Source organism: Ceratosolen solmsi, unplaced genomic scaffold (genome assembly GCF_000503995.2).
Source record: "Ceratosolen solmsi marchali unplaced genomic scaffold, CerSol_1.0 scaffold11, whole genome shotgun sequence".
Lineage (NCBI taxonomy): Eukaryota > Metazoa > Arthropoda > Insecta > Hymenoptera > Agaonidae > Ceratosolen > Ceratosolen solmsi.
In genome coordinates this window covers 11198074-11225692 of record NW_011948416.1, presented here as the reverse complement: position 1 = coordinate 11225692, position 27619 = coordinate 11198074, and the positions used below count along the sequence as shown (strand labels likewise).

Below are 27619 nucleotides of genomic sequence, written 5' to 3'. Positions count from 1 at the left end.
AACTTGTTTTCACAAACAATTATATTTATCATTTAAATAGGAAAATGATAAAAACAATGATAACCTTAGTTTTTAGAATAGACCTATCCAAAATTTACCATTTATTTATTCTTAAATGTTATCAAGGGTATTACGAAAACAAATGCTCCGAATTATTTGATAATTTTAGTAAGAAAATTTGTGTCATTTTATACAACTATTATAAGTGATTTTCATAGAATGGTCAAATTAACATTTAAATTTACTATGCCAGATACATCAACTAGACTTAAAAATTTAAATTTAAATTTAAATTTAAATAACACGAATATATTAAAAGCAATTAAGTAGTGATACTCTCTCATACGTATATCAAATAATTTCAAAATTAATCATTATTGATAACACTTAAGTCTATGGAAGCGACTAATACCAATAAATATTTTAATCTTTAAATAAGAAAATCATACAAAAAGATACATGTCCGACAAGATATTATGCCTGCGTACGTAAGCGTAAGCGTGCCCATCAACCAATACGTACTTATTCTACTTTTGTAAAATATGCATCGATACATATTCAAACCGCGGCACCACTCAACTCCTCTATTTCGTGTGGAGGCATTGGCCCATTAGCATTAATCGCCATCCGGAGAATCTGCTATTGATCACTATCACTGTGCACATTGTATTGAACTTGCTTTGCAGAACATATTTGCAAAGTCAATGAAATTATTTGCCAATAGAGGAGAAAGTGGCGATAAAAAAATGTAGAGCTACGAAAATGCGTAATGGTAGATTGATAGTTTTATTTGAACAATTATTTTATATAAATACTAGGTTATTATTGATGGTTTATAATAAAATGGAAATAATCTGTCTTGCGTAAATTTTGATAGATTATATATAGACTAGTGATTGTTTTTACTTTATTATTAAGGATTTAACGGTTTTGTTGTTAAATTAAATTAGATATGATTGATTTGCTTAGTGTCCGGTTTACATTGTAAAGGAATATAAATGATACGTGTAAGAAAGGGGTTTGATATATTTTAATTTTTAATATACTTGAATTGTAATATCGAGCCCTTTTGGAGCCCTTTTTATTACGAGTATCGAAGCATTCTGCAATACAAATTAATTGTAAAAGAAACTTTGTAATATAAAATTACTGCAAATAGGTGATAAGTAAAGTGAAACGTCATATGAAATAAGGTGAAGCAAAGTAATTTTTGAATTGATAAAAAAATAGATCTCAAAAATTTTGAAAAACTACATAAATAACTTAGACTATAATAAATCTACGACTAATAAAATCAATTTTATGATGCAAAGATCATATTACTTTTTGAAATATAAAGTTTTTCAATTTGGCTAATGCAATAGACAATAAAACAAAGATAAAACATAATGAATTCGAGTACCATAAGTTGCGCATTGTATATGTATATATATATATGATATTGATTATTCCTTATTGTAGTGGAGATGCAAAAAATATAGGCAGTGTATTTCAATAATAAAGTCAAACAAGGAGCCACAGTTGTTGTAGATTAACAAGACTTACACTATACTTTTTATGTGGTGGGAAAGGGGACGGAAGTTGTGTGTAAAAAAGATAAAAGATAAGCATACAAAAGGAATGAGTTATGTAGTATGAACAAAAATAGGAGTAAAAACTGAATAATTCAGATTTTTCCACATAGTAAAGGAGACTTTGTCAGAAGTAATTTCGTTTTGCAGTAGATAGGAATATCGCTTGGAATCAAAGTTGATTATACGGTCGATTATGCATAGCGAATTAGTTAGATAGTTAATAGAGAAAAAGTACAAGAACGAAGGGAATTGAAACTGAAAATTGCCTAAAATGAAGTATAATCAGATAATGATGCAAGATATATAGAAACAATTTAGTGTGCGAGGATTTTCCGATAAACAAGAAAATTCTCTTGATAATTTCATATTTACTAGTAGATTTTAAAACGACTCGATCAAATGTATTGTTGATAAATATTTTAATGTATAAAGTTTACAAATGATGAAGTTATTTCATAAAATAAGTTATCTTGTAGGAGAGTTATAATGATAAAAAACATATTCTATCTACGGAGTTTTCCAAGATTATATCTACTTTAATAGTATTAATAAACTAGTTTTTTTTAAATATTTTTTTTACAATCGAAATTAAAATTTTTTCAAATTAATATCTCAACATTTAACTCATTAATGCAACAATTTAATAATGGTTACATGCTTAGTTTCTCGATATATAATTAAAAATTAATTATTGTACGAACCATTGTAATAAAAAGATATGGCTTAAATAATAAGTTTGTTGAAATTGAAAACTTAATAAATCTGAGATATATAAAAAGTACCTTTAACAACTTGATTAAAATAAATATTGAACTATAGAAAGAGGAGTAGTATCAGTAATATTAAAGAGATAGACCATTGTAGAATTGATGAAGGAGCCAGTTTGTTTTATAATTAAAAAAATTTCTTTTATTTGGAGTACACATTGGAATTGCGAAGAAATAAGGTGAAGGTAGTTGAAAAATAATAATTGTTTTATTTTGTCAAAATTTTTATTTTCTATATAGTCTATATTGTATTGACAAGTATTTCGCATTTAAAGAGTATAGATACTTAAAACTTTAAATGCGGTTTTCTCAAAACTACATCTTGAATGTCAGTTAACCGTAGAACTTGAACAATCTTGAACTGATTCACTTCGAATTTTGGTTAGTTCTTTAGAAACTATATTTTCTGATAGAATAAAAAAAGATTTTTAAATTAAGTACTTCTTTAAGCATTTATGTACAATTTTTTTAAAAATTTATTTCCCAAATGCTTGAAGATTTTCTTGAGGTATAAAAATTTTCTTGATGTATTAATAACTGTTTTTCTCTTATGCTTTAGTATTAATAAATGTTTTGTTATTTATAGAAAAATATTTTATTTATTGTTACAAGCTAATAATTTATGATACTACGTTAATTGTAATGAACTAGATCCGTATATAAGATTTACAACATGTAAAATAATTAATTATACTCTCGTATAACGAAACGTGGCTCAGTAACTTTAGACTTATTGATTTTGTAAATTATATGTTGTGTTTGATAATTTAAACTATTTTATTCCATATTATCAAACATACATTAGTCGTGAAATGTAGAAGTGAAATTATGAATGGATTTATTGCTTATGTGAGATATATTCGAATGTAGATCGATAGTTATTATTTAAGAAGTAAAATTGTCAATCATTATATTTTATAACATATCTTTTACTAAACATTATTAATCATACATTGACATCTGAATGTAAGCATTAGAATACTTGAATACAGATGTAAATGTACGTGGAAGTTGACATTATAATTGACAAATTTCTACTTATAAATATATCTATAAAATAGAAAGAGTTCAAGATTCAGATGTAATATTAAATTTTATAATATGTACAAACATAATTCATTTTTATGTTACGATGGTGTAAGTCATAGAATTATTTTCTAATGTCAAAATATTTCATTTCTGTATAATAAACTTTTTGCAAAAAGTTGTGATTTCTATTTTTTCCGCATGCGTATAAATTAAATTAATTATTAGCAACTAATTATTAGAAACAAGAAAGTAAAATATATCAGTAAAAAGGAATTTGTTAAATGTTATCGTGCTGCACAGAATTTATTTAGTATATTGTGAATATAAATAAAAAAGAAATTGAAATAAGTTTAGCTTTTCAGTATTGTAATAAGTATAAACAATAGCTTACTGAAATATGATTTATTTCTAAATTTGCGAAATATGTACATTAGGCCATACATATGATCGTATGCGAATAAACGATGATTTTGATAAAACGTGCAAAGTGAAAATGTTTCACGTATATATATCTTGTCAACATTATTTTGTTCCTTTTATGAAACATCTCCCTCGTGACGTCAATAACGGTATTTTATATATTTATATATAATATGTGCATGGTAGGTGAAATATCTGATCTTCCGATTTACTCTCCAAATATACGTCAAATAAAATATTCATGGTATGAGATAAAAAATTAATTTCTACAAATTGATTTTGGCGGAAATATTAGCGAGAGATAGTGCGCAGTGTAATCGGAAGACAAGACGTGAACGAGCAATATACACGTCTCAGAAAATAGATGGTGTACCTGTTTTCTGAGTCACTTATACTGATAATAGTTAAATAAATATTAGATATGGACAGCTTTACTTCATTCTGGTTTATACATATATATATTTTTTTTATATATATAAAATACTCATTATCGCTGAACATGTTAATCAATAAAACCAAGCGAAATATTTCTATATAGTTTCATGTAAACAAAGATGAATAAGAAACACTACCGAATTATTTATGATCCTCTAAATATTACTTTTGCTGCTTATAATTATGTACAAATCGAAAAATAAACATCACCTCTCTTAACCTTTTTTCCCATTAAAATAAATATTGTCATTGCACGCATGTGCGCGCCTGGGCAAACGCACATTAACTCGCAAACGTAGTATAATATAATATAATATAATATAACTAAACTTTCAGTTTAATATGGCAAAACTAATCATTAGATAATTGACAATAAATAAAAAGGCCATAAAAATTATTAAAATTAAACAGATATTTGCATGGGTAAGCGATCCATATCTAATCAAGATTATTCACTTTCTATTTAATATTTATGTTTTTACACTTATGCCTAATCGCAAACGCAATACTAGTAAAGAACACTGAATGAAGACACGTTATATTCGATCGAATCGAAAGACCATCGTGATTTCCGACAGGCACACATTACACTGTCATAATTTTGTTTACCTTTCATAGTTTCATGTCACTGATAAATTTTGCATCTATTTATAGATATTTATATATTTGTAAGTGTAAGCATGAGTACGTGTTTTTGTGTTAGGATGGAAGTATATTTGTTTATTGTTTGTATGATTTTTGAAATTAATATACAATTATTTTACTCTACGTACTAATATTGTATACACACACGCACACGTATGCACACGCGATCATATATATATATATATATATATATATATATATATATATATATATATGTATATATGTGCGTGTGTGTGCGTGCGTGTGTGCATATAAACGTAAATAAATTATTATTCTTTTTTTTTTTGACGATTGCAGATACATTTAATCGTGTATTATAAATATTTTTACAGTTGTGGTAATCATTGATTATACATTGTATATGTGGATGAATACATTGTATTACTGCAACTACTTTTCTCGTTTTAACTCTGCAGTTTAGACTATTTTATATTATTTATACTATATTGCAACAAATTTTACATTCCTATAAGCGAATATTTGGTTATAAATAATTATTACGTTCCTTTTCATATAATACATTATGCAAATTCACAAGATTTAGAACGCAAATTAATGTGATTAGCAAGTTTTAAATATAATTATACGCACTATAACCATTATAACTTGAAATTAGAGTATATTGTTAAAATATTTATTAACAAAGCATGCTATAATATGTATTGTTTATAATAGGAAAAACAGAGTCAGGTAATAATATTATAGAGAATCGTAAATAATATGTATGTCTAATTCATTACTTTAATCATTAAATTTTCATATATTCTTTTCGAGTTTTTATTATTATTTTTTTATTTTCTATTTTATCTATATTTGTACTTAATATGTCAATTTGGAATAATATTTTGAGTAAGTAATACAGGTTATTTTTATAAATTTTGGACTATACACAATTTTTGACTATGCATAAACTATACACAAAAACAAAAAATATTTGAAAAAGCCTAATATTTCTAAGTATGCAATGAAAATAAATTCAACTCTTTTATAAAATTTAAAGTCATTAGTTGTAAAGTTCTGTATTATGTTAATTAATTGTCAATTAAAGGAGAAAATTCTATTCGTACAAACATTATACCAATTTTTTTTTAATAAATTTTTAAATTTCATCAATTTATTAATAATTAAATATGGATTAAGAAATTACATAGAGGAAATTCAATTACATAATGGTAGTTTATAGATATCGTTCTTTGTTTAAAATACTTTTTGGTTTTTTAATGGATTATCCTTTCATACGATTATTCATATAAATAGAATTTTTTAAATAATGTTTTGAATATTTTACTTTTACTCATAAATTTAATAATAGTATTGACTGTTTAGAAAAAATAATATTAACATCTAATAAGGTTTAATTTATAAAGTAATAAATAAAATTTTGCTGCCATTCGCAGTGCTTTTACAGCCATTTAAGTAATGCACAGAATTATCGTTATTATTATTCGTTCTGTTCTCTTCCTGTAAATGAAAGAGTTTAGCTTTACGCGATCACACATATGTACATGCGCCTACATATGCGATTATACGATACAACGAAAGTTTTAGTTGCAGAAAACGGCCTCGGGAAAGCTATTGTCACTATATCTGTCATCGCGCTTTTACCTTTTTCCTTGTTCACTGAATTTCAACCTTATCTTTTCGCGTAACATGGACAGAGTTCGTAAGTGCTTGGCTGCGAAATGGTATGAATAGCACATACAGCCTTGCCCGTGTGAAAGCGCAATTCCACTTCTTTTCTCGTCAAACAAAAAGCTCAACTATCAACCTTCTATCCTTTCTACGAGCTTTCTTGGCACTCTTTTCCTCTTAGCACATTCCCTCTCCCTCTATCTCTGTTTTTCCTATCGTTGTGACATGTAATATATAACGCATATAGTATATGCAGTCTCGTCACGGATCTTTTTTCATTTTCACTCTATTGTCATTCAATGCATGCGTGCTTCCTGTCAGCCTAATTACTCTCAAGCGATCAGTGCGGTTGAGGCATAAAAGAGGCTATAATAAATTAATTTATCAATTATTGTATTCTTTTGTCTGTTCTTTATCTTGTTTTTCTATTTATATTTCTATTTGTAATCATTTTCAAACTGTGGAGAAGACTTTGTTCAAAATTTATTAATTTGGGAAAATTAAAAAAAAGAAAACAAACAACGAACATTAAGAAAAATAATTTTCGAAAATTTTTATGAAATTTCTTCTACAAATAAAAACTTTTAATTATTGTAAATATTAATCATAAAGTTAGCTTAACAGTGGAGATGAAAAAAAAAATTAAAAAATACTAATCTTAATTACTTTGTTTTTACTTTCTAATTAGTTATACATAGATAAGGTTTATGCATTTTTTCTATTTTGAATTTGATGTTAATTCATAATTATTCGTATAGTTTTTAGATCTATTGGTTACTAATTATATTTTAAATTACTTTTTTAGTCTAATTTGTGAACATTAATATACGATATTGTACAAATTATAAAAATATTCATTGAAAATTTTTTTGTACATATTTGACATTAAAAATTTAATTCCAATCAAAGATGTAATTTTAAATATACATATAACTATATATATATATATATATATATATATATATATATATATATATATAATACAAATATATAGTTATATTTTTTACCAACTTTTAAAAAGCTTAAAATTATTAAAAAATTTCTGTTTTATTTAATTGAGATGTAGAGGAAACATGATACTAATTTTTATGGTAATTTAATTCACATAGTAACATATAAAAGGATTCACACATATATGACAATACAATAAGAGAAGAGAGTATGCAAGTACTATCTAATATGCTTCGAATATAATCATAGAATATTTCAACGTTTTAAGTTTTACATATAAAAAATACACTTATCGAATACGGCTTTTAAGCATTAATTAGAATCTTTATGATATTATTGAAATAAATCTAAAAAAATTTTACTATACAAACGATTTGAGTTTTAGCTTAATATTAGTATTTCTAATATTTGTAGTTTGCTTAAATTTAATCGTAATTGTAAAGTTGACGTTAAATGAATAATAGTGTATAAATCATAATGATGGGCCTTATTAATTAATTTACAGTTTTAATTTTATTCTAATTCATGAGCTTTTATTTTATGAAAAGTTTTATTTTAAAGTATTATTAATTATATCTAATAATATATAATCTTGATAATGGCAAATTAATTCTTTATTTAATAATTAAATTTTTAATATAATGTATGCCCTTAATAGAGAATTTAGATATTTTTTAGTCGTATTATTAAACATTACGTATATATTTCCGTAAAATTAATTTTTTTGTCCTTGTCTTTGAGTACTGTGAATTTCTATACGGAGTATTTATCATTCCACCGATGAAATCGTAATTATTATATAATAAATTATACATTTAATATATTATTAATTATCATCGGCCTTTGGCTAAAGCACCTTTTTCAACTCTAGTTCTTCATTTTTTTATATATTTTTAATATTTTATTTTCTAATAAATAAATATTCGGCTATTTTTATTTATAAAATTCTTACTTCATTTCTTCACAGCGAAGATTAATTTACAAAAGCATATTATCAGTTGCTTATAAATTACATAACATTATTTATTTTATGTATTTATTAAATTTTCTGTAAGATTATATGGCGAAATTGTAATTCACAACTTCTTCAATTAAAACATTAATTTTAATTTACTTATAAACAAGATTCTATCAAATCATATATAGACATCACTGTACTTTAACCAGTTAGCACAATACTACTAATATCATTGTAATATATGTAAATTAGAGAATTTCTATCCACAGTTGTTACTATTTATAGTACAATACATATTAAGTTGAATATAATTTTGATTTTTTGCACCTTCTTATAAATAATTATATTCAATGTTAAATTTTACGTTAGGTTACTCAAAAATATATATGGAAATGATTATAATATTTGGTCAAAAATATATTTTTATTTTAAAAATGTCTTGTGCTTTTTATTTTATTACATTTTTCAATTTAACAAAGCTTTTAACTAAAGTTGGGTAATGCCAAGTATGCTAAAAATATAAAAGAAATAAATTTTTATTATATTTAATCTAGTAAATAATGAAACTTTTAATAATTTAAAAAAAATCTACAATAAAATGACCTTGTAAAGATTTATTTAGACTTCAAGTGGATAATCAAAGTCATTTTGTCATTTAAATTTATTTTCTAAAATAGAACTTAATCACATATTTTTTATATTAATTTAATTGAATCACCATTTTATATGGGAAATATTCTATGTATCTATAACTTTAATTTCCATATTAACAGCTGAATTATTTAAATAATTCATTCGATTTAAAATTCTTAATGTAATAAAAATTATATTTAATAAGATACTCAATTTTATGTGTAAATGTATGTCTTATTAAATTTTTTTTGCATATTTTATCATTTCATTCATCACTTTAAAAATATTCTACCAGTTATTTTTCGTTGGACTCGATGTCTCATCGTAATTTATATACCAATATTAAGTAGTTATTAAAAATCATATTAATTTCATTATTAAATTCCTAAGTTTCTTAATAAAAATTATTTGATAAAGGGACCTTTCGATAAGGGTCTTAGGAGTGCTGTTAAAATTGATTTTATCCAAACTCTGTAACAGTTAAATTTCATGCAAACATTGAAATATGATGCAACTTCGCTCGCATAATCTAAAGTTGTATGTGCTTAATAATAGGAGCTTCGGCATAATCCTTGTAACTGTATTCTATGTCTATCAAATTTCATGAACTTCATGAATCGCTTATGTGTGTTGGTAGTCAACACACGAGCAGCATTGATTGTTTGTACACAATATAAATTGTTTTGCTGCTTGTAAACTAAATTTTTTACATATTATTTTCACAACTTAGTGCAAGTAAATCATTGCTCAACCAATTATACGTTGTTAATTAAATTAATTTTTTTAAAAATAAATGTTAGTGTTAGTACTCTACTAACAAGCAATTGGCTACAGTGCGATAATTATTCTCTCATTGGAGTTATTCTTCAATAAATCTTAAAATTAATTGACTAATCGCAAAAATTGATGGGACAACAAAATTAGCTGGGAAATTTAATCGATAACACTTTCTCATTATTTTGGCAAAAAATATGTTGTTTATGGTATTGTTTCGCGTCTCAAAGTGTCGGGGGCGTATTGAAATACTTTCAGTCTCCAGCAGGTCACTACTGTGTCACCTGTATCAATTAAAACTTATATACAATATGATAAGCAGTGTATCATGACGATGACATTCGGATCAGCAAATACTTTCTGTATTGACGACCGGTGAATGTCGATGTCAATTAATTATTTACTGTTTTATATAGTGTGAATTTTCTTGAATATTTATTTATAGACTTATTTATTTGCTTATAATGATTACATATAATATTTACAAAATTAGGTTTTCATTAAAATTTTCCAAGCTGCGAAATATCAAAACAAGCTGGTGGAATATCTTGCAAATTAATAGGTAACTATTTCACTAAAATAAATTCCTCGTTGCGATTCAACAAGTTGGATCTTTAGCTTTTACCGCTGTTGACGCAAAAGTTTCTAATTGCCAAATAAATTGGAGCAAATAGTTATAAAAAAATATTTAAATTTTGGGAAGTCGGCATGTACATACTAACATTATTGCAAAACTTACGCGCTTGTTTCCTTTTTTCCTTGCTTTCTCTCGCTTTAAACGTATAACACTTAATAAGTTTCAAATCCTTATGTACATCCAATAACTTTTCCTCTTTCACGCGATAAATATTTGGTTATCATATATCCAATCTGAAGTTTTATTTACACAACGACAAATGAGTTTCAATGCGACAAGAGAACATTTTTTCGCGACTCTCTCTCTCTCTCTCTCTCTCTCTCTCTCTCTCTCTCTCTCACTCGCACTCTCGCTCTCGCTCTTTTCACTTATAATTTCCCTTTCTTTCGCACTCTTCACTCTTTATTACTGCCTATCTATGTAAATAATCTAATCGCATCTTATTATATAACAATTAATGATCAGAACGGGCTCATGCGCTCGTTCAGGCACAGCCCGGTCATATTATATTTCTTCCTTGCGTCCAAACTCGGAGCCTCACGCATATGTACTTTTAACTATCCTGGCGAGGGACTATTACGAAGTTCTATATAATGTACTCATTGTGAATAGTAATTACATGTGTATATAAAACTGACATGTTATATTTACAGACGCTAATTACTTTTTCAGTTTCTAAATTCGTAAATGCTAATTGGTTGATTTAACTCAATTTAATGATTTTTCAAAATTCTTTATATTGGCTAAAGGTGTATAATGGAATAATATAATGGAATATCTTTATTAAAGAAAATATAATGAAAAATCTTTATTAAAGACTATGCCTTAGAACGATTTTATATAATGTAAACTATATAATACTTATACGATTTAAATATTATTCTTTGTTATCGAAATAAGGATATAATGCGATGCTTGAATATTTTTGGTTAGAAGGATATTTAAAATATTTTTGTAGTCGCATTTATTTTTTATAAGATTCAGAAACATTTTAAATTTCGCGAAATTTTCTTTTCTTTTAAAAAAAGAGCGAGTTTTTGTTATACACAATTTTCTATTCAACACAACGACACAACTGTTTTAACTTTCGAACTTTTCAATATTGTACCAATTATGTAGAAATTCAAAGACATCATTGCTATTCCGATATTTTGAAAAAGTAGTGGCACTATCAAAATCTTTTGTGACACAAACCTCATATACACATATTAAAGAAAGCTCAGACCCTTGTAATCTCGTTCGTTGAAATCTCAACAATTTTAGCCTCAATGTAGATTGAAAATTGAGAGTTATGATTTAATTTTTTTGATGGTTCAAAGCCGAGCAATGATTGTCTTTTTTTTTTTTTTTTTTTTTTTTTTTTTTTTTTTTACGAACACACCATCACATATCAGCTCTTAATTTTTGGTCTTACGTGGAAATCGGAACAATCCATCACTTCGAAAAAATTTAACATCGCTGTGATATTTTAATCCCTTTTCAACAGAAGATGTTGTAGTAAGTTGATCAGCAATAACGATAGCGATGCTGATAATAAATTCCCGTGACCTTGAACTGAAACACATAAGGATTTTAGAGTTAGTTTTTCAGTGTCAATAGATAATTTGTAAATAACTGATATTAAACATCATGTAAACATATTAAAATGAAATTTACATGGCCAATATTTCATTTGAAACTGGGACAATTATATAAGTAGACAAACAAAATAAATATATATGATATATACCATTAATATTATGAATATTAAGTATGTATAAAAAATATAAATTCAGATTCGATTTTATATATATTATGAATATATATTCATCAAAAGTACTATAATACGTGACTTGTTATGTAAAGTGAGAGAGTAAGATAATAAGTAGCTCGTAATATATATTAAAGAAATGGTTTTATTTTCTGTCATTAATAAAAAATTAACGTGAAAGCCTTCTATTTTACAATTCTGTTAATATAAGAATTATTTATCCTTTATATTATAATTCAAAATTAAAGAATTACACTTATTTCTAATTATTAACTCAAGACTCAAATGCTTTAAATACGCATACGAAGTGATTTATGAAATAACGATGGAGGCCTATCGTGATCAGACTCCTTTTCAATTTTACAATTGAGTGAGTCTAAGGCGTATTGACTTTAGCTTTTTAAAATAAGTTAAAATTCTAATCAATGTTTTTTCCGGCTTAATTATGATGTTATTATTCAACAATTAACAATTCTTATTCTGTGACCGAGCTGTTGTTATGCAAACCTGTAGATACGAATATGCAAAAAGTAAAATAAACTCATGCCTAGGTTGCAATTCCCGTAAATGTCAAATCCTCCCTGACTTATCCATACTATTTTACATGTGTCAAAACACGTTGCATCCTCAAACAATGTCTGCGCTTGATAATAGTTTGCTCCTGTAACTGTAGTTTTATTCTGCCTGGAAACCTACTTCTAACTTTGAATTAAGCGACGATGTAAGCATTTTCTCCGTCATTTCAAATACAAGCATTGAAGCTTTATATGTCGCAAGCTACAATTCCTGTTCAAAAGTGTGTCTACAATCAACTGACAGGTAACTCATGCGTTACCATTCTCTTTCGACTCGTCGTTGTGATATTCAATATTAAACCTACGATTGATTCTCCATCATTTTCGGTTCACCGAGGCGAACAAAAAAATCCAGAATTGACCCAAAGTCGTTGTCATCCTGAAAGGTGGTGCTTGCTAGTGATATCAACCATAATATTATTATTGATGAATGTTTGTTATAGTAATGTGTAAGAACAGGCCGAATTGATTCGTATTAGGATTTTGGTTGTTTAATAGATGTGCATGACAGTGGCATGGACAAAGACAAATTACATTATAAGTCACGGGTTTAAATGAGCGATATTGGCTGACAGACCGGAGAAATGCTATAGAAAGGAAAGGCACCGTCCGTGCAGCGGAATTGTTACGAGCGGCATAAACCACATTTGCTCGACTATCGTGTGTAGCGTTGGTTGAGGTGTGGCAAATAATGTCCATGGAAAGTCTAATAGAGGCTCTAATAGAAAATCTCTATGTGCAACCAAAGTAACGATCGCTGATCAAAATTTCATTGATTGGATCCATGATGGATGCTAGCCCGTGGAGCTGCCATTGAACGAGAATTTATTAATTTTTTCGTTATTCCTGAAAGTAGTCGATTGTTTACTACTATTACAACTTCAATCGCCATTGCTCACATTATTAATACCAACATTTTCAAGCCAATAAGGTTGTAAGTTTGCTTTTAGATTGCTTTGAATCTACTTTGTGTCTGTTAGAAATTTCTTAATGCAATGCTCTGAAAAGAAAGTCTTGATACTGTTATTTCAGGAATATAAGTGTATTCTTCCAAGTTAAATTAGATATATAATTTCGCATAGATTGAAATCTTACCAACTCTGCTAATAATGAGTTTGACATACCATATTTTTATCTTGTCGAAAAAAATCGGAAACCATCTTCTATTTCACTTTTTCTCCATACTCTTTATCACGTTCTTCTACTTTTTGCTTCATTATATACGTGTAAAAATTGACGGATGTTTATGTATATATTATTTGTGTATATGCGTGTCAAAGCCTGCAGCTGTATATATGTATAGGAGATAAAGCAAAAGTATATTTTTCTGTTGAATTGTGTGTACAGCTTGAAATTGTATGTCTCTGACGTGCATTGAAGCTAAATAAAGAGGTGTTATTATTGAACATTGAAATAAAATTTCAGATTTCACGAAGAAACAATTTAAGGACATTTTGCTAATGTTGTTGAAAATTTTAACTAATTCTATAAGGAATCGTGGTTATAATTATTACATTTAGTAGTATTTATTAATAGATTAATGTTTAAATTTTAGAATATTTAGAATTTAGATTTTCTTTATTTATCATAATATTTTCAATATTTCACGATATTTTTTATTTCAGGATTAATTATCATAATGAAATAAGTAAAAATAAGTTTTATTAAAATAATTTCAACCATTAAACAATATTCATTATACAAATGTTTGTGTAAAAGTTGAAGTATTTTTGCAAATCTAATAGATAATTGATATTTTATTAAATAACATTATTATTAAATAAATATTAATTACTTGAAAATTATTTTTATAAAGAAGAATGTTTTCTAGTAAACAAGGAGTAAGATAATTTTTACGAATAGGATATTGCAGTACTATAGAACAACTTCGTATATGTAGGAGTAAAACCATACGTTAGCGATCAGGTGATTCTCTCCTTTTTTAACGCGAGTTGTTAATTGTTAGATTGCTCGAATGTTTAATTTTTTTTTTAACTCAATTAAAACTGACGTATGATTAAATAAGTTAATAACTAAGAGAATTATTTATATTATTTATTAATGAAAAGAGTTTATTTACGTCAAGTACGAAAGATGAGTGGGCTTGATAATTGAACTACATTTTTTTTATTATGATCGCTTGATTAAATGTAAAATATATAAAATAATTGATTATTGATTAATTTTAATAAAAGAGCACAAAAGTCTTACATTGAATGGATATTTTAACGGATTTTTCTCAAACATTATGACATACATTTTACACTATAAGAAACTATAAAAAGTGCTTTTACTACTTACAGATAATAAGTTCTCTTTTCCTCTTCTTCTTCTTCTTCTTCTTATTATTATTATTATTATTATTATTAATAGTATTATTCTCAACACTATCATTATAATCATCCATTTTTATTGCTGCATTATTGAATTGAAAAAAAAATGTTAATTTTTCAGATAATTATAAGGTAGATTTATCAATTTATTAAAAAAAATTTCCTTATTCTTTATATTAGTAAATAAAGTGAAATCCAATTTTACATTATTAGTTTCTATATTTTTTAATTTCAGCTTAAAAGTACTTATTTATCTGAAAAAGTAAAAGAAAAAACATTCTCCATGGAAGTTATTAAAATTTTTTTATGAAAATTAAAGGGCTCCATATAATTAATTCGTCGAGTATTATTTTGAATAATATATTCCATTAAATTTGAAGCGCGGTAGTTGAAAATATTTTTCCTATAATCCGAGCTTACTGCACAATACCCCCGGACATTGTATATTTAAATGCATTTATATATCGTAGATTGCTTCGCTCAAAATCATCGATTTGTTCAACAGTAGGAAGCAGTTGCCGGTGAACTATTACTTTAAAATGGCACTAATAGTAAAAAATCTACTTACAAACGGATCAAATATGGCCTCAAAGTTTTTGTCGCGGCAATAGGTGGAGAGTTGGTCTCTCTTTTGCTCAGTTTTCCATGAATCGGTTAAAACCCCGTGATATTACACATAGAGGCGAGCTTGTTTAGCTAACCCGTTAAAGCAGTCTTTGCCGAGCTCTGGTCGTGCGCACGCAAAAGCCCCGAGGCATAAATTCTTAAACGTACTCACAAGGTAGGTAGGAGAGGAGTAGAGTAAACGTTTGAGTTTATGTACGCGTGCAGACAAGCAGCGACGAGGAACGGCGACGGTAAAATTTAAAGCCATGGCCACGTTGACCGGACACGATTATCTCGTAATTCACGTTGGACGGATGGTCTGGCTGGTTTAGTCAAGCCGAAGGCGAGTTTGCAAGAAAAAGAGAAAGAGACAGAGGGAAAGACATAGTGGGATGAAGGACGGGAAAAAGTTACGAGTTCAGGTTAGACGGTAAATGCAAGAGGCGTTTCGTGAACGATTTAGCTTAACGAGAAAATCGAAGGTCGTTAAGGGCAATTCCTTCGAGTCGCTCGGCGGCTTTTCCGGTTACCATTCTTCCTCTCACTTTTATCTTTCTTTCCTTCTCTCTTTTATTCCTCCCTTATTTTGACTTTCTCCTTACCTTTTGCTGCTCCCCTCTTTCGCTGCACGTTCATCACTGTCTTTCTCTTAGCTCTTCTCTTTTCCTTTCTCACTTACTCTGTCGCATGCTTCGTTTCGCTTACCGAAGTCTCCCTTCCATATTAGATACACTACCGTAGCTAACCACCCTCGAATTTACTCTATCTTCAGCGGTTTTTCATGTACCGTAACCCATTTCTTTACTGAATCTACTTTTTCGTTTTCCTTTTTCTTACCCCCCTCCCCTCTCTTCTTAATATCGTTATCGAAGATATTTCTGAGTATTTCAAAACTATTTTTCTGCTAACTGTAATGAGTCTCTCTATTTAGCAATCATATCTCTTCTTTTCAGTAAGCTTTCTCTCTCTCTCTCTCTCTCTCTCTCTCTCTCTCTCTCACATCTCTCCTTTTCAGTGTGCTCTCTCTCTCTCTCTCTCTCTCTCTCTCTCTCTCTCTCTCTCTCTCTCTCTCTCTTGTAGTTCATATAAGCCACAACGAATTATTGATAATTAGCGTTAATTAAATTTTAATTTATATTCAAAACACATTTATGATATTGAAACGTACATTAAATTTAACTAAACTTAATACATATTAAACTTTTAAGCTGCTGAATATAATATAACTAACTTATAATTATATATATATATATATATACACATGAGTTTAACTATATATATAGTTTCAAAATATTGCAAATAGATTCTGGAAAGACAATGAAACCGATTTTTTAATTATGTATGTGTTGAATTATGGAACTTTGTAATTTGAAATTAGTCAATTAGAAAATTAAACATATAATTTTAAGTATATTAATTTTTATTCGATAATTTAAAAGTTTTTGTATAGGTTTATAAATTATAAATAATTTAAAATATTTACATTTCAATTTCAAAATACTAAATTCTATAGCGATACATTGTTTTAAAAGTACTGAATGTATTTATATTTATTTACAAAATTGAGAAATTATAATAGTTCCTAGAAAAATGCAATATTCATTTCAAGTATTATTTTAAGAAATTGCGTTTAAATTCAAAATTAATTACCACCATTAGATTAAATTGAAATTTCAATTTGAAATCTGTCATTGCATTTAATTACATGCAAAGGAAGATTATATAAAATTTTCTATGAATTTTACTTAAAATAAGATATTAATAAATTTTATTTTCCGTCTTTCAAAGATCAACAATTTAATTAATAATATTCCAATTTATTTTACGTTTCTTAATTCTTTATTTTCTTTGATTTTTTTATGGTTTTTCACGAAAATTCTATGAACATTTAATATTCTTACATAAAATCTTTTTTTTTTGCTTATTTAAGTATAGTAACTTACATTTTATACATAAATGTTCAATAACAATTTCAAAATATTAATTTAGTTACAAAATTGAATAAATATGTTAATTGCCTATTCATAAAACTTTATTAATACGGAACGGTATATTTTGTAACCTTAAATATTATCTATGGACGATTACTCTACTCGCCTACAGAATCTTTATTAATTAAAAAAATTCAGTTCTTCTTAAGATCAGAGGTTGTGGACAATTGGTTGCCGGATGGCAGTAGCTACCGTAAAATGCTACATATGTGCACTATAGAGTACGTATGTGAACAGCAGTCAAAGCGCGGCCAATCTGTTGATTAATTCGCGAAATCCCTATATCCGTCTAAAATGTTGTCATCTCATATGCAAGCTTGGGAACCATCAGCCAATAGTCAGTGGATCGGACTTTCCTGCATCACGCATCAGTCGTATACAGGTGATGCAGTATACATAGCTCTGTGCATCGTTAATAAGTGACCAATCACTGCCTGTTTTAGGACAGTGAACTTCATCAATGGCTTTTGGAGTCTTCCATCAATAGGTGGCAAATGATTTGTGTGAAATAATTCAGGATGCCATAAATCCATTTTAATGTGGTCATAAGACCATTCATGTCAACCCTCTGCTGCATTACGTATGAATCGATTTCCTTTCAGTTTTAATACCTAATGATTATATGTATATTAATCTTGCATAATTTTCATATACTATAGCCATTCGTTAATTTTCGTGTGCTTTAGAAAATTTTGCATACATCCGAGGATCTCGTTTATTTTTACTCACCATCGATGTTGATGCTTCTTTTTATAAAGAATGCCATTTTCACTTTGCACTCTGTCGTGTAATAATTGCAAATTATTTTTTTACATTCTTATCACATTTATAATTACTGTTAATTATAGGAATTATAAATTAATTTATTTTTAAATTTATAAATACCTTTATAATTGGTATTTCGTGAAAAGCATGTATGAAAAACTTGCATGCTAAGAACTTCCTGCTTAAAAATGTATTGATTATTGATAAAGATTCGTTAGAGATTAGAATTCATAAATAATGAAAACATTATTTTAATATTGCATATAAATTATATAATAATTTTATTTTAAGCAAGTCATTTTTCTAACGAACAAAAATAAACATAAAATAAAAAAAAAAATTTCATCTATTTTACTGACAGAGAAAAGGAAATAAAAAATACGAGATATTTTATAGTTAAGCAAAAGTTCTATCAATTCAAAATATGAAATAATCCGACAATTAAAATCTTAAGCTAAATAGTAATCCATCTAATTATAAAGTATATGCAGTATATTTTCTATGCAATATAAGTTTTTAATATGATATACGTTATTATACCGTTTTAATTGCGATTTAGATAATGTATAATTAAAAGTTATGCATCTCAAATGAAATTTAGTAAGAAGGTAAAGTTCTATCGATGATAAAACTTGTTATAATACACTTTCATAAATGACGTAGAATATGATTTCTATATTTATATATTTTTATATACAAAAATTTAGCATTTTGTGACATTTGTACAATTGGTTCAATGCTTAAATAGAATTAATTTTTATATTTCACATCCAACGCATTAAGTAATAAAGCTATAAGGCAGTTCATTAAATCAAAGTTTTATTTTTAATGCTTAAAAATTAATTAATGTAAATGTATGTCGTGCAAAAGAGGTTATTATTTAACTTAATAATAAAATTTTTATTGATATATAAATAGATTCAGAAGAATAATCGCTATACAAGCGGCGTATAAATTTTTTAATGCAAAATCAGCTAAATAGCAAAAATGTGAATAATATTGTATACTATGAAATGTATTTTGTCTAATTGAATTTGAATGGAATTTTTTTTATAAATAATGTTTGAATGATCTCGATTTATGAATATATGTTTTAAAATGCTTTCTTGTAAATATTTTTCTATTGTTTTTTTTCGATTTTTATGTTAAAGCATAATTTAAAAATATTTCATAAGTTCAGCATATTATTGTAAGATATTGAAATGATCAAATTCTCTATAAATTCAGTGTTATCACAAATTTACAATAATGTATGTATAATAATCAGAATAAGATTCTAAATAAATTATATAATAACAAAATATATTAGATTTAAACGATATTTTGTGAAAATAAGTTTTTTTAATACACGTTTATAGATTAATGTTTATATTAGATTTCATGTAATATTTAGAATATTACGTATAAATAGACCTTACAAATAAAGTAAATCTTTATTCAAAATAAGATTTTATTTTATTTAGAAATTGTCATAATTTGCAATTACAGTGCTGCAAAAGATAGGTTACGCATCAGAAATAGCTAGTTTACTTTCCTCATAGCGCAAGCGAAGATAATAAAGGAAATGCAATAACGTAACCAAGATACGTAAGATTTATGAGGTCAAAGCATATATCTATTTTTTCTGTCTTTTCGCTTGTTTATCTGTCCAATTATAAATCAGCATGCAATCATGTTTGAATATGTTTATCTATGATTGCATTTTATCAAGTTATGTCTCAAGACCAGAATAGCTCAACAACCCCTTTTACTTTTACTTCGTTTATGAACATTGACTACCAGTGACATACAGAATACAAATTATCTCATGAGTTTTCACCTGCGTATTGTCATTTTAGTCGTCGCTGGTTGATTATTAACCTATTGGAAGTAGTATGGTAATAACCTAAATGGAAAGTAATATGGCGAGAATTGAAGTTATAGAAATAGGTTATATATCGATATATATATATAGGATTTAGAAGAATGAGAAGTTTTGTATTATTCAATGAGCAAAAAAATATATAAAAGTAGTATAAATGGAAGGGATTCGTTTACTCATATACCTTATACATAGAAACACACAGAAGTTACTTTTCTTCTCAAATGACGAAATGCATTTACTATACACCTCAACATATGCTTTTATTGCGAAACTTGTAAAATAATATGTAAATGTAAGAAAGGAATTCTATTGCTAATAATTTTAAATAAACTGTAAACATAACTGAAATTTGATTTAAAATTTTTAGAATAAAATATTCTAGGAATGAAATATTTAAGCAAAATTATATGATTATTTTAACTCAATATATTTAAATATTATTATTTTTGTTTTGTGAATGAAAAAATCTCATTAAATAATAAAAGAGATATCAATCCTAAAATAAAAATTATTATAATTTATTTCAAGAGCAAAGATTGTTAGGTTCAATATTTATTTTATTTCTCTAAATTAATGACAATTCAATGTTATTCATCTATTATAATATGTTATTGAGACTAACAAAGGAAATAGTCTTTTAATATTTACTCCCAACTATTTATATGTATAATAATATAAAGTGTAATAAATATTCAGTGCACCCTAAGCACATTTTTAAATTGGATTTCTCTTTAATTCAGTTATCAGTATAATTAATTGCATTATTTTATTAAAATTTTATTAAATTGCGGATACTCGGTACTTTACTTTTTGTGACAATTTTTTGTCATTTTCCAAAGAGGATGACAATTTGAAGCTTATAAAAAAAATAGGATATCTATAACTTTTTCGATCGTATATAGAATCTAGATCCTAAAGAAGATTTGTTAAACTTTAAAGCAATACGAAGTCCCTAATTTTAAATTAGTTATATACCTTCTAAATAAAGTGATTGATTCTATTGGATATTCTGAACACTGTGGTTATATCATAAATAGAATTTGACCTAAAATATTATAAAAAGTTATATTTAGAAATATAAGTATTTCTGAGAAAATCTACATATTTTAATAAGGGTATTTATTTTTTGATCTGCTAATAAATAAGCGACAAGCATGTATATAATAATTAAAATTTAATTCAATACGTTTTTGGCATTATATTTTGGCAGATTTGGAATATTTAGTTCAAGCTATTCGTTTGGTAACTCTACAGTTTGCTTATCCTCGTCATTGGGAAAAATTTGAAATTCTGAATACTTTCTTGTTATTTATATTTATTTATATTTGAAGAAACGCAATTTGGTGCTGGCTTAAATATAACAAAGATTTTTTATATTTTTGAAATATCACAATTTTCACTCATATTACTTTTTAAATTATTGAATTTATAGTCAGTTTAAACAATTAATACTTAAGAATTTTTGTATAATTAATTATTTGAGCTATATCGGAGTAATTCGATTTTAGATAAAGTTTTATATAGTAGAGCATTGTTAATTAGTTTATTATTAAGTCAATGTATGTGCGAAATGACACGATCTATGTATAGATACACGAATTTAAGAAAAAAAAACTGTGAATTCATTATTGAATTAATGAAAACTTAAATTCAACTTTTCCTTGAATTAATTTTTTTAAATATAATTTAAAATATTAATAATAAACTAATAGTAGTGAAACTGTTAATTATTTTCTTTTATTACTTATAAGTATGAATATAATAAATACTTTAAAAAATATGAATCGATTATTTTTCTATAAAACAATTCGATAATTCATTGTCCTTTTATAACAGTTAATCTTACTTTTACGGCAGTTATTTATTTCTTACTCTGGCGTAGCCATATAAATCAAATTCTAATGCATAAATTCTACTTTTTCTCTGTTCACTTCTTTCATTACGTATCTTAATAAAATCTAATAATTTCAATAAAAAAAAAATTATATTAAATAATTGTGTTAATTTTGTCATAAAAAGCATTAAAATTCTTAATTTCATAAAGGTATTTTGAACGAAAAATAAATGTTTATTTTAATTGTTTAAGATATATATCAATTAAATATTAGGATAATTTTAATTTGCTAATTTTTTTTTTTTTTTTTAATAATTCAAACAAATATTTCTATAAAAAATTCAATAATATTTTTGAATATGCAGGATAATCAATAATATGCAGCGAAATGAATTATTGTCGTATTTAATAGCGTTCGTAATGAAAGTCTTATGAAAGATATTATTAAAAAAATATTAATTTTCTACTAATTTTAGTTTACACACAGACTTATTAAAGGAATAATTGATTTTAGAATAACTGTGATCAACATATACAGAATACTGTTTATGCGCGTATTTATCTGTATACATAGACGCGCGATAGTTGGTTAACGAATTGTTAATTTTATTTCTCAAAGTGTTGAAAGCCTTAAAATATATTTGAAGATTATGCATATGTCGGTAAAGTATTATAATCTAAAAGTTTTCAAGCATATGATTTGAGTGTAGTTCCAAGTTGTAAGAAGTCATAGAATTAGAAAGTAGAATTTCATCGATAACGAGTTAATTTTTACTCCTTCGTAAAATCGCCTCGCAATTTTAGTCCTTTCTACAAACATGGAAAAAAAATTAGAAAAATATAAAACGAAACGGTATAGACTTACAGTACTAGTTATATGAGTAGTATTCTGGTAATCGAGGGGAGCGCCGAGACGAAAGCTAATTTTATGGACTTGCAAATCCATAAAGTCCGTTAATTTGCTTAAGTGGTGGGCGGCCCAGTCGAGACCGAGCGATTGTTAATTCCTAGCGAGGTGGCGAGGCCACCGGCAGCCATGGAAATCGATCCGCGTCGAGTCAAGCTTCAACGCCAGCTCATAATTTTACTCGTTAAACGACCGGTCGAAAGTTCGGCGCGCAAGCGCGAACCTGTCGTTAATCGCTGAGTATATACAACTGCTACCGTCACGAGTGGAAATGACTGCGACATCTTGTCCCCTTTGAATACCCTATTGCTTGGACAGTCCTCAACTGCGTTTGACAGTCTTTTTATTTCTAGCCGCTTTTAATGAATTCTAAAATTTTTGTTATATTTAGTAATTAGCAGATTATATTATTAATCTCTAATTTTATAGGTTTACTTACTTTTTATTACGTGCTGGAAAAAGAATTATCGAATCTATAATTGGCTTTCAATACGGAATTTTATAATTTTACTACAAAAATGTACTACCTATTAATAATACATAATTTCACCATTGAGAGGAAAACGAAAACAATGCCATTGGTTTTTGTAAAATTTGAATTATAACTATATACATATTGAAAAATCTTACATGTTTGTATATGATTATATATATATATATATATTTCGTTTAACGAATTGAATATATAATAAAAGTAATCCTTTCTTAAAAAAAATTACGTATTACATTTATATATATATATATATATATATATTTACGCATGTGTGTATGTGTATAATTTTGCATAAAGAGAAAGACTCCTAAGAGTGAACTTGGAATTACTTAGACAGTTTTTTTTAATGAAATTGAGATGCTTATTCTACTTCTCTTGGCAGAAACTTTTCAAATTGCACCACTGATATCTGTATACACTTTTTTCTCCGAATTCTTCCAATATCATAATCATAAAGCGAAATTAGATACATGTATAAAGTCACATACACACACACACATCTATATATATATATATATATATATATATATATATATATATATATAACATTACTACACCATCAGAACTATCGACACATATACGTTGATTCTAATCTTATTTATTTTGTACGTTTCATTTTACTTTACTCAAATTCATCTAAAATTCTTGGGATATTTTATTACTTATACATATAATACATTAATTTTATAAATTTCTTTTCTCAATTAACTGACTTTATATGAAATGTTCCAACTACCAACTTCCACAACTTCTTACTAATTAGTGGAATTTTTATTGCTTCTTATTCTTTTTACTAATTATTATTATTAAGACTTAAATTTTATTAAAAAATAAAATAGCTTTCCCTATTGAACTATTAAATTTGAATATTACACTAAGTAACTTTAAAACACAAAACCCTTAAAAAATAGATTCTATTTAATTAATTGCAATTACGTTTGCATTAGAACTTATCAGTATTCATATTTGCGCATATATATTAAAGAAAAAGAATAAATAAAATATTTGAATTAGTATTGAAATAAATGCGTAAAATGTTAAATCTTCGAGTAACAGGAGTACCTAGAGAAATTTTACTACAATGTCTGAATTTTTTGATTTTACAAAGAAGTGGAAGTGAAACGGTAAGTTTTATCAGCATAGGCATGAAAGCTTTATGACGAATGATTGAAGCTTCGGAGGCAAAAATCACTGGGAAAACGAATAATTCTTGCTATTTCACTACGTGGAAATGTGCTTCGATACATTGTTTCGACGAGCACCTGGTGTATGAAATCAAATCATTATACTAATAAATAATTGTTAGGGCGTAACAGCGGTTCGGTAATTGATAATCTTGTTAAGCTAGGAGAAGGTGAGCCTGTGAATGTCGAGCAAATTGGATTTAACGTTGTTAATCGGCTATTCGAATTAAATATACAAGCCCCAGCTTGTGAGTTTACGAATGCCTATCCAACTTCGTCTCCTCCCTCGTGACCCACTAATTCAAAAACACTTCGTTATAATCAATGAGCTCTTGTATGAAGCATCATTAGGACTTTACTGTTCTATTATAACTATTGTATATGGCCCTTTTTGTTTTTCCCTAACATCAACTCACTTTGAGATTGAACTCGCGGGATTTTGAATTTAGTAAAGGTTTAGATGTGCTTTGAATAGAATGGAAATATTCTAGTTATTACAAGATTTTCAGTATTCTTGAAAAGCAATTATCTACCTTCAATATTTATATTCCATTTTTGAAAATATAAATATATAATAATAATCATAATTTTCTTCACTTCTAACTATAAATATAAATAAAAGCAACGGGGAAAAGTAATTTAATCTTTTAGTCATTATTGCAAATATTCAATACACAATATTAAATTATTCATAAATTTCGTATATTTATCGAATAAATAAATAGCTCTCATATGTTGTTTTAAATTAACTTTTATTTTAATGAATGTTAATAAAATCTTGAATTGACACATGAAAAATTTTATTTATATTTATATAAAAATATTATTTATAACAAAATATTGAAATAAAATGCTCAGATATAATATAATTCGATTTCATTTACCGTAAATTTTAGTTGTCCGTGTATCCACAAAAGGTGTTCTGACTAAAGGTGACGTTGTTACTAGAGATACACACCTGCATGTAAAAAAAGAAATTACTTTCATTTTTGCCAATATTTCCATTAAATTTAAATAGATTTATGATATATGTAAAAAATAAAAAAATATTTATTATTCTATATTTTTATAACCAATGAATTTTGATTTTAAAATAATTTTACGAATTTATTTGAAATATCAATAAATTGGATATCAATAAAAATGTTTAATAACTGGTAAAAATTAAAGATAAATAATTCACAAATCACATATTTACATTTTATTATAGTACTTTAGTACTTCATCAATTCATCAATAATTATTCTATATTTTTATTATAATAAATCATCTAGAACTACGTATTCAGATAGAAAAGTTAATTGTACGTAATCGACTCCCATATATATACAGTTTATACATTACGCATGAGTGTGTGCGTGCGCGTATGCAGGCCATACAACAAAAATTATTTAGTTATTCAATTTTTAAATAATACGCTTAATTTTCTTACTTGACTTCTATTCTACCGTCAGCTATATGAAGTGGATAAAGTTCGAGTCGTAAACTTGAGCGAGTACTGTGAAGGCCACGAGATGATAAATGTAATACTTCTGAATCTGGATCAATCTGAAAAATATAAAAGAGAAATTGTAAGAGTTTGAAAATTAATAAAAACAAAAAAAAATACATATAAGTTCCGATTCATGAAATAAAAATACATTTTACTTAGTATAATTTAAATTTTTTTAAATCCAAGTAGATTTAATTTATAATAAACAGAGGAAAATAATCATATAGAATTTGCATTTTACGAGTTTTGCAATACGTATTTGCAATAATCTTGACTGTGTATTTATCTAAAGTGACAGTAACTTGTCATTCACTTTCCTGATAAATAAATTTAAACTTGATCGTACGCGTACAACTTAAATCATCAAAAATTTCACTCTGCGCAAATCTATTATCAGTTCCGCATATAACACGTTCTATTTTTGGTCTATTGATTTTTGCATAATTCAATAAATATTTTTAAAATTAATTTGTTTTATTGATTTGAATCTTGTAATTATAAAGTACGATGTATTACTTTAACGATTATATTATATGTCTAATGTATAATTATTAATTCATATTTTAAAAGTGCTTTTATTTTTAATAAAAATGTGATATTACGTGGTAAAGTTTCATAATTTTTTTTACGCTTAATGACGAATAATAATTATTATTATGATATACATTAAATGTATATTGTTCAATATTTGATATATGATTTCATAAAATATTTTATAATTTTTAATATTTATTTTATAAATCACATTGATATTTAAATCTTAGATTGAATAAAAATCAATAAATAAATATTTAGATACAAATAGTTAAAAGAGATGTAAAAAATATTTTTTTTTTATACATTAATTTAAAGCTATTCAATTTTCTCTGCAGTTAATTATACTTGTAGCAAATATATTGATTTCAAGTTAGTTTAAGATAGGAATAGTCAAGTAAAATATGAGATAAGGTAAAATAATAAATAATTGAGATTTGCAATATTGATAGGAAAAAAATATTTTACTGTATTTTTTTTTAAATTTGTAACTTATATATAATTAATATATTGCTTAGCTGTCAATATACAATATATATATATATATATATATAACATTAGAATAATAAAATAATAAAGAACTAGATTTTATCTAAACTATAATGTACAAGATGTATGAAGATAAGCCAGTTTTTGATATAGAATCGAAGAAATAAAGACATTAAAAAAAGATTACAATTAAATAAGAGTAACTGAGATAGAGTGATAAGGAAGGAGTGAACAAGCAAGTTAATCGGGTGCTGACGGAACTTCGCAATTAACGAGAGAATCGTTGGATTTATATTAATCTGGCTTTGAGTATAAGCTCGGGTGCTAGTTTAAGAACTGAATTATCA

General features: G+C 26.2%; 1 protein-coding gene across 2 annotated transcripts in view; it reads right to left on the bottom strand.

Moving 5' to 3' along the window:
* Nucleotides 1-11869: 11869 nt before the first annotated feature.
* Nucleotides 11870-27619, bottom strand: part of LOC105359319 (uncharacterized) — a 123658-nt gene continuing 107908 nt past the window's right edge. For both annotated transcript variants that reach the window (XM_011495888.1, XM_011495889.1), the window contains 3 exons: nucleotides 26190-26305; nucleotides 25642-25715; nucleotides 11870-12009 (listed from right to left, as the gene is read on the bottom strand). In XM_011495888.1, the coding sequence (XP_011494190.1) occupies nucleotides 11924-12009; nucleotides 25642-25715; nucleotides 26190-26305 (276 nt within the window). In that variant the 3' untranslated portion in view covers nucleotides 11870-11923. The remainder of the gene's footprint in view (nucleotides 12010-25641; nucleotides 25716-26189; nucleotides 26306-27619) is intronic.